Genomic DNA, 12,619 nt, shown 5'->3' with positions numbered 1-12,619 from the left:
CAAGACTCCAGCCACCATAGCCAGTGTGAGTATTGCAATTTTAGTGTGCATCTGTGTGCCTGTGCATTTCTGTGTGTATGAGGTACTACTGACTACAGCAAGAGCTTAAAACCTGAAGAGAACCTGAGGCCTGCCATCGTCCTGCACCAGCCAGTGCCATGCTAGAGTCCAGATCCACCATGATGCCAGCCACTGTGAAGACCTGCTGCTTCAGCCAAAGGATTGTCAGCCTTTTGTATGTGTGTGTGTGTATGCGTCTTCTGATTGGTTTCACCTTTCTGCCTTTGTTGTACATATGTGTATTTGCATAAAGCTATGTGCGTGCATGTGTATGTGTGCATTTTTGGACGGCTGTGTGCTTTTGTACCATGTGCCTGCACCATATTATGCCTTTGCCAATTTTATGCCTGTTCATGTGGGAGGGTATGTGTCCATGTGCAGGATTGCATCAGGATGTGGTCAGGATTTTCCATCAGTATTTGTACGCCAAAACCAGGAGTGGGTGATAAAAGCAAAAGTGTGCCTGTTTTCGTATTATACTTTACCTAATTTTTACACTCCTGGTTTTGGCTTACAAATACTGATGGGAAATCCTGCCCAAATTCTGATGCGATCCTGAATGTGGACACATACCATGCATGTTTTTTGGGTACGTCTTGTTGATGGCATGTGCATTTGTCCATGCTGTATAATTGGTTATTTGCCTTTTTCTGATGTATTGACTGTATAGTGGTCTGTGCAGCATGTGGTTTAAATTTTTTTTTTTTTTTTTTTTTTTTTTTTTAAATCTGATGTGTTTTTTAAAAAAGTCTAGCGGTGTGCAGCTTGTGGTTTGAATGTGTGAGTGTGGGGTTTTTCTATTTAATAAAAGTGTTGAATTTTTTTTTATTACAGTTATAACCATTTGCAGTTGAAGTACTTGTATTTAAAATAAAGAGCATGTCAGCTCCTTGTGATTTTTAAAAAAAAAAGTGCAAAAAAAAAATTATAATAAAATGTTTATTAAAAAAATGTCCGTAGTATTATTTCATAAAGGTAAATTTAAAACTGGTGTATGTACCAATGGTTACACATGCAATACAGGGTTGGTTGAGGGCTCATTTTTTTTAATAAAGGTTAACCTGTAAAGTATTTTTTTTTTTTTTGGGGGGGGGGAGAGGTTATTTATTTTAAATAAAATGTGTCAAATATATTTTTTCATGGTGTTAACATTAAAAAATTTTGTTTTTTGGGACATGGAAATGAATGGTATAACGTGCAACTTTTTGGGGGGGTTTTGGTGTTCACCTGTATGAACATTTCTGACATCATTTTAGTAGGGTGTTTATCATTGAACATTACCTAGTTCAGGGGGTGGTCTAACTATAGATCCATTATACATATAACAGATAAACCAGGACCGCAGCCGCTGCCCACCAGGACACAGCCGCTGCCCACCAGGACCACAGCTAAAGAGCTAGAAGTAAGTTTTGAAGACCCCAATCTGCTACTTCAATGTGTCGAGCAGATTGCAAGTGTGTCTTTAACTTACAGAACCACCAGGACACAGCCGCTGCCCACCAGGACACAGCCGCTGCCCACCAGGACACAGCCACTGCCCACCAGGACACAGCCGCTGCCCACCAGGACCACAGCTAAAGAGCTAGAAGTAAGTTTTGAAGACCCCAATCTGCTACTTCAATGTGTCGAGCAGATTGCAAGTGTGTCTTTAACTTACAGAACCACCAGGACACAGCCGCTGCCCACCAGGACACAGCCGCTGCCCACCAGGACACAGCCACTGCCCACCAGGACACAGCCGCTGCCCACCAGGACCACAGCTAAAGAGCTAGAAGTAAGTTTTGAAGACCCCAATCTGCTACTTCAATGTGTCGAGCAGATTGCAAGTGTGTCTTTAACTTACAGAACCACCAGGACACAGCCGCTGCCCACCAGGACACAGCCGCTGCCCACCAGGACACAGCCACTGCCCACCAGGACACAGCCGCTGCCCACCAGGACCACAGCTAAAGAGCTAGAAGTAAGTTTTGAAGACCCCAATCTGCTACTTCAATGTGTCGAGCAGATTGCAAGTGTGTCTTTAACTTACAGAACCACCAGGACACAGCCGCTGCCCACCAGGACACAGCCGCTGCCCACCAGGACACAGCCACTGCCCACCAGGACCACAAAACGATGTCCTCTTCTGACAGCCCTCCTCCACAGCAACAGCGTGTATCGGTAAGTTAACACAAAATTTTTTTTTTTTTTTAAATTTCTTTAAATTAAATTTTTATGGATAACTACATGCATACATTATGTTTCAACAGGAAGCTGAATCAGATGAGGAGCTGTCAGAAGGGGGCGAGACGGGTGGAGAGATGCAAGTGGAGGAGGAACCAAGTGTAAGTAGTGGTGAAACAGTTGCTTCGCACATCACACTGCACCATACACAAAACAGATTACTAAACACCTGCCTACCTTAACTGAGAATTTGTTTCCTTCATTTCAGGCTGCTGCTGCTGCTCCTGCTGCTGCCGCTGAAGGCTCTCCCAGACAGTCCCAGAGTCGGCGGACTCGTCGCCACGGTCGGCCATCAGTGAGTTTTTTTTTTGGGGGGGAGGGGGATTCTATTGGTACTTTAGTATTTCAGTGTACTAATTTGTTTGTTTTCCTTTTTTTTTTTTTTTTTGACACAGGCTTCACAGCGTGCTCCCGCAGAAGAGGAGGATGATGATGATGACATTGACATCGATTGTCTCATCGAGGAGGTTCGCGAGCGGGAGCCGCTGTGGAACATGGCTGACCGCAGGCATGCTGATACCGGTGTCACCCGTCGGCTCTGGGACGAAGTGTGTCGCAACCTGTTTCCAAGGCGGGAGAGCCTTCATCCTCAGCAGCAGAGCAAACTAGGTAAGTATTCACTTTCCAGTGATGTTTTGAGCTGACTGTAATGTATTGCATTTACCAATTTTTTGTATTTTCTTTTGATTCTTGTCTTCACAGTTGGAAAGGTTAGGAAGCGGTGGCGGTCACTGAGGGATCGCTTTAAGAGGGAATTCAATGATGAGATGAAGGCCCCGAGTGGCTCTGCAGGAAGGAAGAGGAGCAGATATAAATATGGCCAGGCCCTCTCCTTCCTGAGGCGAACCATGCTAAGCAGAGTGTAAGTATTCTACAGCCCAATTATAACCATGTTAACCTGTCTACTTAGTTTGCTTTCAGTCAGGGCTTTTTCATTCCAATGTATTAATTTCTTTTGTTTTTTCTTTCACAGCACCTTCTCCAGCCACCGGGCGCCTGCATCTTCCTCTGCGCCCTCTGAAGCGATCCCTCCTGAGTCCGCCACTGAGGGCCACGTCGGTAGGCCCCACACCTCTGTCCCCTCCTCTGACCCCTCTGTCCTCTCCTCTGACCCCTCTGTCCCCTCCACTTCATCCGCCCCAAGCAGTGGAGCATTATTGCAGGCTTCATTGCTCGCATCTGATGCTGAACAGTTAGCGTTCCCTTTACCCCACCCCTCTGATCCTGCCACCTCGACACCACCATTAGGTTCGTGGCGGCAGCGCCAGAGGGGTCAGGAAAGGAGCTATGCTCCTGAGTTCTTACACCTGAATGCATCCTTCCAAGGCTCTTTCAAAATTTTGGGAGAGCAAGTGACTGCTGGTTTCAACATGGTGCAATCACGCATCAGTGAAACAAGCCAGGAAACCAGCAGTCGCTTGGATAGGCTGCATTCAGCTGTAAGTCCCGATCCGGCCAACCTTTTTTTCCAATCCATGCTCATGAGCATGGAGAAGCTTTCTTTTGAGCAACAGATGCGGGTAATGAATACCTGCCATAATGCTGCACTGCAGGCCATTAATGAATCGACCCACACACCTCACCACACCTCCACTCCAATTCCACACCAGGCCCCATTTCCACACCATACCCCCCATTACCAAACCCAGCCCCAATACCCACACCAGCAGCATTACCAAACCCAGCTCCAATCCCCACACCAGCACCATTACCAAACCCCACGCCACTCCCACTACCCTACCCAGTCACAATACCCGACCCAGTCCCCACAACAATCCCGGCCCCTAGACCAAATTACTTCCCCAATGTTTTCCTTACTGAACTTTTCTCTTCCACCTACCCCAACACCACCCCCCTCTGGTCAGCCTCTTGGTTTAACCCCCACTTCCACTGCACCCCAAACAAGTAGGGTTTCCCCACCTATCGACGTGGTCCAACCTTCCGGCACATCCTCCTCTCATATCTCCACCCAACACTTTGAAAATTTGTAAAGTGTGTAAATAAGATTCTAAAAAATGTTCTAATTTTTCTATAAAAATGTTGGAAAATATATATATATTTTTTTTGCAAAACAAAAAAAAAAAAAAAAAAAAAGAGTTAAAATAAAATTCGGATTACAATTCTACTCTTTGTGTGTGTGTGGATTTCTTAAGGTAATATAATAAAAAAAGGTTTAATAAAAACAAACACCAGACATGTAAAGGGTATAACATAATGGTTTTACTAGCAAGAAAACCACGCTTTTGGGCCTTTTTTTTTGGGGGGGGGGGCAGAAACACTTTTTTTACATAACCAAAACACATGGGAAACAGGTTACACATGGGAAACAGGTTACACAATCATGTCTTGCCACGGGATCCGCCCGACAGGTGAGACAAAATAATCGGCAAACTGGTCCCTCATCCTTGTAACTGAACTTGTAGAGCGAACCGAGCTGCTGCGGTAGTCCCACAAGGTGGTCTCCAACTCTTCATCATCCAAAGAAACGGGCTCCTTTGACAGGACAAAGTTGTGGAGCACCACACAGGCTTTAACTACCTCGTCTATAGTTGTTGTTTTCAGCTTGATAGCCGTCAGCAGAACTCGCCACTTCGCCGTCAATATGCCAAAGGAACACTCCACTACTCTTCGTGCTCTAGTAAGCCGGTAATTAAAGACCCGCTTGGTATGGTTTAAGTTCCGGCTACTGTACGGTTTCAGTAGGTGCAGCGACAGTTGAAAGGCTTCATCACCTACAAAGACATATTCCAGGGCTGGGTCATTTGTTCCTGGCAGTGGTCTGGCTGGCGGGAAATCGTAGCTCTCTCCATAAAGGCAACGACCCATCGGAGAGTTTTTAAACACTTGCGAATCGTTGGACCGTCCATACGCTCCAATGTCCACGGCAAGGAACCTGCAGTTGGCGTCTGCAATAGCCATAAGGACGATGGAGAAATACTTCTTATAATTATAATACTCCGATCCTGTTCCTGCCGGTTTCGCAATCCTTATGTGTTTCCCGTCAACTGCACCCACACAATTAGGGAAATTGCAAATTTGCTGAAACTCTTCAGCACTTCGCAACCAGATTTCCGTGGATGGTTGGGGGATATACTCTGGTTGCAAAGTGGTCCAAACAGCCCGACATGTGTCCTTCACTATTCCAGAGATAGTTGAAATGCCCAGCCTGAACTGATAATGGAGCGAAGTCATAGATTCACCCGTAGCTAGGAAACTTTATAAAAAAAAAAAAAAAAAAAATGTTAAAAATTGTTTGTCTGTGCAATTTTTTATAATATGGCACTGTTAATTTTTTTTAAAATGACAGGAGACCCAATAAAACCAGCATGAATCCGGTGTAAAAAAACAGTGGAATGTCCGCCAAGAAAACCCAAATTACATGCTGCAGAAAATAGTGCGCAATATGTCAGCGCAGTATTGTCTGCAGCATGTAATATAACATTCAAAATGACCAATGACAGGAAAAAAGCAGTTGCATGTCATCAAACCCAAAAAACCCAAAAAAAAAAAAACTGCAGAAAATGCAACGCAATATTTCAGCGCAGTATTTTCTGCAGTCTGTTATCTAACATTCAATATGAGCAATGACATTTAAATAAAGCAGTTGAATGTCCGCCAAGAAAACACAAACTACATGCTGCAGAAAATAGTGCGCAATATGTCAGCGCAGTATTGTCTGCAGCATGTAATATAACATTCAAAATGACCAATGACAGGAAAAAAGCAGTTGCATGTCATCAAACCCAAAAAAAACAAAAAAAAAAAAAACTGCAGAAAATGCAACGCAATATTTCAGCACAGTATTTTCTGCAGTCTGTTAACATTCAATATCAGCAATGACATTTAAATAAAGCAGTTGAATGTCCGCCAAGAAAACCAAAACTACATGCTGCAGAAAATAGTGCGCAATATGCCAGCGCAGTATTTTCTGCAGCATGTAATATAACATTCAATATCAGCAATGAAATAAAAAAAAGAGGCTTACCGCAGGGTCACCATCAGCCGCTCCGCCGGTGTGATGGCAAGCCTCATCCTTGTATCCTGTCTTCGGATGACATCCTCCAGTTTTGCAAGCAAAAAATCAAAATGTTCAATCCTCATCCGCACGTAGTTGTGGAATTTGTGTGGATTGTGCCGCAACTCCAGGTACAGAGTGGACTGGACACCCCGGGTCATCCGTAGTTGATTAATCGGATGAATCCACATTCGTCTTCGTCTCCGTTGCTGCAGAAGCATCCTACGCCTTTCCGCTGCCGCCTCCTTCTCCCGCACTATGATATCCAGGCGATTTGTCTCAAAGATAACGTCGGTAACCAAACTAGCAATCCTCCCAAGAACACCTTCCATCGCTGCCACAAAACTAAAACCCACAAAGATGGGCTGTAAATACAGTACTATATAGTTTTTCAAATTTTCCAGTAGCCAATCAAATTTTGGGAGCCTCCCCTTTTAAAAACGGATCCGTCGGAAAAACGGATACAACGGATGGTAAAACGGATACAACGTATGCAACGCATCCAGTATTTTCGACGGAAACGTTTAGCGGATTTGCGACGGATCCGTCGAAATGCTGGATGCGTGGCATACGTTTGTCACCGTTTTTCAATTTTTTGACGCATCCGTTTTTTTCGGCAAAAAAACGGATTTGCGACGTTATGCAGTAAACGCTAGTGTGAAACTAGCCTAAGATCTATTATTTAAAAGGTGATATGAAAAGGTTCGTTGTTATATTTGATGATACGGAAAAACGTCCTCAATTGTAGACTTTTTCTTTATAAATATCAAGGTTGGTCCGCAACTTTGCCCAAGTTTTTAATTTTGGCCCACTGTGTATTTGAGTTTGACATCCCTACTTTAGGCTGCCGTCACACTAGCAGTATTTGGTCAGGATTTTTCATCAGTATTTGTAAGCCAAAACCAGGAGTGGAACAATTAGAGGAAAAGTATAATAGAAACATATGCACCACTTCTGCATTTATCACCCACTCCTGGTTTTGGCTTACAAATACTGATGTAAAATACTGATCAAATACTGCTAGTGTGACAGCAGCCTTAGAGTGTGAGGAACCAAGAGAACCCGGAGGAAATCCACACAAACATGGGGAGAACTTACAAATACCTTGCAGATGTTGTTCTGGGTGGGATTTGAACATAGGACCGCGATGTTGCAAGTAACAATGCTAGCCACTAAGCGACTGTGCTGCACATTCATCCCTTTTTTAGGCCACCCATCTTCTATACCTTTCTTTGGAGATTGGAGCCCTGTTAAAAAAATGGATCATCCTAGTGGCATGCCCAAAAAAGAACCTCCCAAAAAAATGGCTACTTTACGGGAGGAAGTTTCGGGACGATTGGCAAGTGTGTTTTATTTTATTCATGGCATAAATGTACAAATTTCTATTAATGGGGAGAAGGAATTAAGTGTCTTAACGCTACTGATCTACTGTGAGAACAAAGGATTGAGCATTTTGAAATTCAACATAACCAATCCTTCTTCCTCTCCATGATATACCATCAGGAAAAAGTCAGGACATTGGAAAGTCGGGTGGTGACTATATTGGCTAATTTTTACATCTCATGTGTTTCGGCAGGTTAGGAGCCCAATGTTTTTAGAGAGATACTCTTGGCAATTTTCAGCGTATCCTTTGGATATGGGACTTGCAAGAAAGATCTGATAAAATCCCACAAAGAAAAGAGTCAAAATTGAAATTCATACATGTTAATTGTAAAATCAGTGCGTCAAATTCATGATGAACCTTGGCGTTTGCTACGCCACAAGTCTTTCTCCAGCAGGGACTGGAGCAGGATTTCGGGAGAGGTGCACACAGAGGTATACACCTCTAGTCCGAAGCTCCTTATTCATGTGCCCTGTATTATAAAATACCAGTATCATACAGGAATACCTGCACAATCACCAAGGTTTCTTTCCATCAGTATACATGGTCAGGGGTGATAACATTTTGGCCAGACACTTATTCTGTTGCATAACTGCAATGTGATCCACCATGTAGGTTAAGAGGATTGTGCTTGGTCTCAGGGCCAGGAGGTCTTTTCAGTTCACTTCCTTTGTTACCAACTAATACTTGTAAGCTCAGACATGAGTTCAATCTGGGAAATCAGTTTCGCTCATACAAATCGCCAGTTGTAAAATATTCAGTCATAAACAGAGACATCAAGAGAGTTGGAAATGAAGGAGATAAATACAATCTTACAATATGTTAAAGTTGTACTCCCATCTCCAATATCCTATCCCAATATATAGTAGGTGTAATAATAATAATAATAATATTAACAAATACCTCCAATTAGATACAGTACAGACCAAAAATTTGGACACACCTTCTCATTTAAAGATTTTTCTGTATTTTCATGACTATGAAAATTGTACATTCACACTGAAGGCATCAAAACTATGAATTAACACATGTGGAATTATATACTTAACAAAAAAGTGTGAAACAACTGAAAATATGTCTTATATTCTAGGTTCTTCAAAGTAGCCACCTTTTACTTTGATGAATGCTTTGCACACTCTTGGCATTCTCTTGATGAGCTTCAAGAGGTAGTCACCGGAAATTGTTTTGACTTCACAGGTGTGGCCTGTCAGGTTTAATAAGTGGGATATCTTGCCTTATAAATGGTGCTGGGACCATCAGTTGTGTTGTGCAGAAGTCTGGTGGATACACAGCTGATAGTCTTACTGAATAGACTGTTAGAATTTGTATTATGGCAAGAAAAAAGCAGCTAAGTAAAGAAAAACGAGTGGCCATCATTACTTTAAGAAATGAAGGTCAGTCAGTCCGAAAAATTCCCAGTGCAGTTGCAAAAACCATCAAGCGCTACAAAGAAACTGGCTCACATGAGGACCGCCCCAGGAAAGGAAAACCAAGAGTCACCTCTGCTTCTGAGGATAAGTTTATCCGAGTCACCAGCCTCAGAAATCGCAGGTTAACAGCAGCTCAGATTAGAGACCAGGTCAATGCCACACAGAGTTCTAGCAGCAGACACATCTCTACAACAACTGTTAAGAGGAGACTTTGTGCAGCAGGCCTTCATGGTAAAATAGCTGCTAGGAAACCACTGCTAAGGACAGGCAACAAGCAGAAGAGACTTGTTTGGGCTAAAGAACACAAGGAATGGATATTAGTCCAGTGAAAATCTGTGCTTTGGTCTGATGAGTCCAAATTTTAGATCTTTGGTTGCAACCACCGTGTCTTTATGTGATGCAGAAAAGATGAACGGATGGACTCAACATGCCTGGCTCCCACCGTGAAGCATGGAGGAGGAGGTGTGATGGTGTGGGAGTGATTTGTTGGTGACACTGTTGGGGATTTATTCAAAATTGAAGGCATACTGAACCAGCATGGCTACCACAGCATCTTGCAGCGGCATGCTATTCCATCCGGTTTGCGTTTAGTTGGACCATCATTTATTTTTCAACAGGACAATGACCCCAAACACACCTCCAGGCTGTGTAAGGGCTATTTGACCAAGAAGGAGAGCGATGGGGTGCTACGCCAGATGACCTGGCCTCCACAGTCACCAGACCTGAACCCAATCGAGATGGTTTGGGGTGAGCTGGACCGCAGAGTGAAGGCAAAAGGGCCAACAAGTGCTAAGCATCTCTGGGAACTCCTTCAAGATTGTTGGAAGACCATTCCTGGTGACTAGCTCTTGAAGCTCATCAAGAGAATGCCAAGAGTGTGCAAAGCAGTCATCAAAGCAAAAGGTGGCTACTTTGATGAACCTAGAATATAAGACATAATTTCAGTTGTTTCACACTTTTTTGTTAAGTATATAATTCCACATGTGTTAATTCATAGTTTTGATGCCTTCAGTGTGAATTTACAATTTTCATAGTCATGAAAATACAGAAAAATCTTTAAATGAGAAGGTGTGTCCAAACTTTTGGTCTGTACTGTATGTAGCATAGTTCTTCTGATTCGCTCTGTCGCTTACCCCATCTGCAGGGCAATTCAGCAGCATAGGTATCCATGGTTACGACCATTCTTATAGTGACAGTTAGTTAGTGTTCGTAACCAAGTTACTGCAATGCCTGCACATCTGGTAAGCAACATAGCTAACCAGAAGTACTATACTACATTTCTAACTGGAAGTATTTGCTAATATTATTATTATTACACCTACTACATGTTGGGATAGGATTTTGGAGCTAGGCTTACCCCTTTAACGTTTTAATTACATTTTCATTTGCCTTTTTATAGAATTTTTGTGCTGCTTATTTTTTTTTTTATTTAATCTTTGAGCTGATGAGTTTATTTAATTTAAAGGGGTTGTGCCCTACTTGTAAAGTTAATATTAATAGTCGCAGAGTGGGATACTAAATAAAACAAAATATAAATTATTATACTCTCCTTCCAGATCGGGACCACTTCTTTGCACTCGGCACTGTGCCCGCCGCCAGTCTCTTGGCATCAACATCCAGTGGCACATCATGTAACCACAGTAGCATTGATTCTGGGAGCCCACTGTTCAGCTGTATACAAAGATTACATTACCCTCTTCGACACTTTTCCCTATTCTTCTATATAAGACTACACTGGGTAGTTTGTTGGTTGAATGATGAGATGCTGTCTTTGTCTGTACATAGTTAATCAAATATTTTGTTTGGGGATAAGTGGCTTAAAGGGGCCTACCAGAGGATTTACCTATTCCCCTATGGGCCAGTCCGAGCTTTGTGCTTGACCGCCCTACACCAGTCTGTCTCAGAGATTTACTGATTTGCTAGTAATCACGTATCACTTGGATAGGTGAAAGTATTTTAACCCTTGAAAGGACTATCCTTTCTAATTTAACAATTGTGTCTGCCTGTAGCCACCACTAGGGGGAGCGTAGGAGCTTTATGTATACTATTTATACATTAAACTGAGTAACAACACAGTATGCGTTCAGCTCCCTCTAGTGGTGGCTGCAGATAGCCTAAATTTTATGATTTTCCTTTTTATTCTATGTAGGGTATTTGGAGCCAAGTACCCGCAAGCAAGAGTTTCAACAGCTTAAGAGAAATTTTAAGAAATAAATCATAGAACACAGGACCTAAAAATGACTTGGTGTTAAAAGGTGGATAGTCACAAGATGTGATATTTAATTTTTCTCCCCTACCCATGTAGAAAAATTGTACAGCGTGCAGAAATCACAGACACACATAGAGAGGAAGGGAACTGGAATCCCTGCTGGGTTAATAATAAACCATCAAAATGAGAACACAAACATGTAAAAGCAAACACAATTATATGGAGGCGGCTCAGGGAGTGCTGGCAGCTGCGGGCGTCTCTCCCTGCCTCCTGCTCGCTGCTCAGTGGCGTCTCCCCGTGCCTCCTGCTCGCTGCTCAGTATAACAATGCCTCTTTAGAACATAGGGTCAGTGCAGTCTTTGTAGAAGACTCCCTCCCTATAGAGCCAGTGACCTCAGCAGTGTCCCTGCACTTGGGAACCCTGTAGCACCTAGTCCTGTCCTTCTCTGTCAGGGTCACTGTGCACAATGTGGAACCACACAGCGAGGGGTTAATTAGTTGTGAGTTACCACTAATCCGGCCGTGTAGGTGGGCAGAAATGTGTAACTTTCAATGTTCTAGTTGAGGATCAAAACCTTGAAGAACAATTTAAGTTCTGTCGTCCCCCACGACGGGGAGAATTTCAGGTGCCAACGCGGTTCATTCTGCTGAATTAATCAAAACTGATTAGTCTCCTGATGTGTTCACATCAATTAGACATAGAACGGCCAGGAGAAATGGAACAATCGGCAAGATTTCTCTATGGAGGAAAAGTGGTATAATGAGAATAATGCAAAATTATCAAAATTGCCCAAAAATTTAGAAAATGGTAAATATGGCACAAATTGCAACAAAATGATCTAAAGTGTGATATCGTGCATTATGTAAATTGCTAAACATGGCAGACAGTTTTCATTTTTTCACCTAATATACACCAATATTTTGCGCACACTGTTAATAAATGTCATAAACAGTAACCACATGCCTGGAGAGTTTCAACATGTGTCAAAGACAAATAGTGGCGATCACTGCCTTAGATATTTGACCCACATCATGTACTCCGCTGTTTGGCTAATTTTTCCTTGTAAATCCCTCAATATCTGACCTGTCTATGAGGCCTGGTCCATACGACCTTTTTATTTTGCACACTATGGACATTTTTCATCAGTGTGATGAGCCATTCTTGGTCTGTGTGTCCATTATTACCATCAGTGTCCCAGCATGGCGATTTTCTCCTGTGCGAAAAAAATTCCAGCGCTTGTCCTACCCATTAAACAGTAAAAAGCAGATCGCACTTCCATGACACACGGATGGCGTCCGTG

At 42.9% G+C, this 12,619-nt stretch overlaps 1 protein-coding gene across 1 annotated transcript; it reads left to right on the top strand.

Annotated features, from left to right (window-relative positions):
* The first annotated feature begins 243 nt into the window (after window positions 1–243).
* LOC143817162 (uncharacterized) lies at window positions 244–4,422 on the top strand. Its single transcript, XM_077298325.1, has 6 exons — window positions 244–2,220; window positions 2,310–2,384; window positions 2,492–2,578; window positions 2,679–2,892; window positions 2,986–3,145; window positions 3,257–4,422. The coding sequence occupies exons 1-6, from the start codon at window positions 2,053–2,055 to the stop codon at window positions 4,272–4,274; spliced, it is 1,722 nt and encodes a 573-aa protein (XP_077154440.1). The 5' UTR covers window positions 244–2,052; the 3' UTR covers window positions 4,275–4,422.
* Window positions 4,423–12,619: the final 8,197 nt, after the last annotated feature.

This window comes from Ranitomeya variabilis, chromosome 3 (assembly GCF_051348905.1).
Source record: "Ranitomeya variabilis isolate aRanVar5 chromosome 3, aRanVar5.hap1, whole genome shotgun sequence".
NCBI classification, from domain to species: Eukaryota; Metazoa; Chordata; class Amphibia; order Anura; family Dendrobatidae; genus Ranitomeya; species Ranitomeya variabilis.
This window is presented reverse-complemented; position numbering and strand designations above follow the sequence as displayed.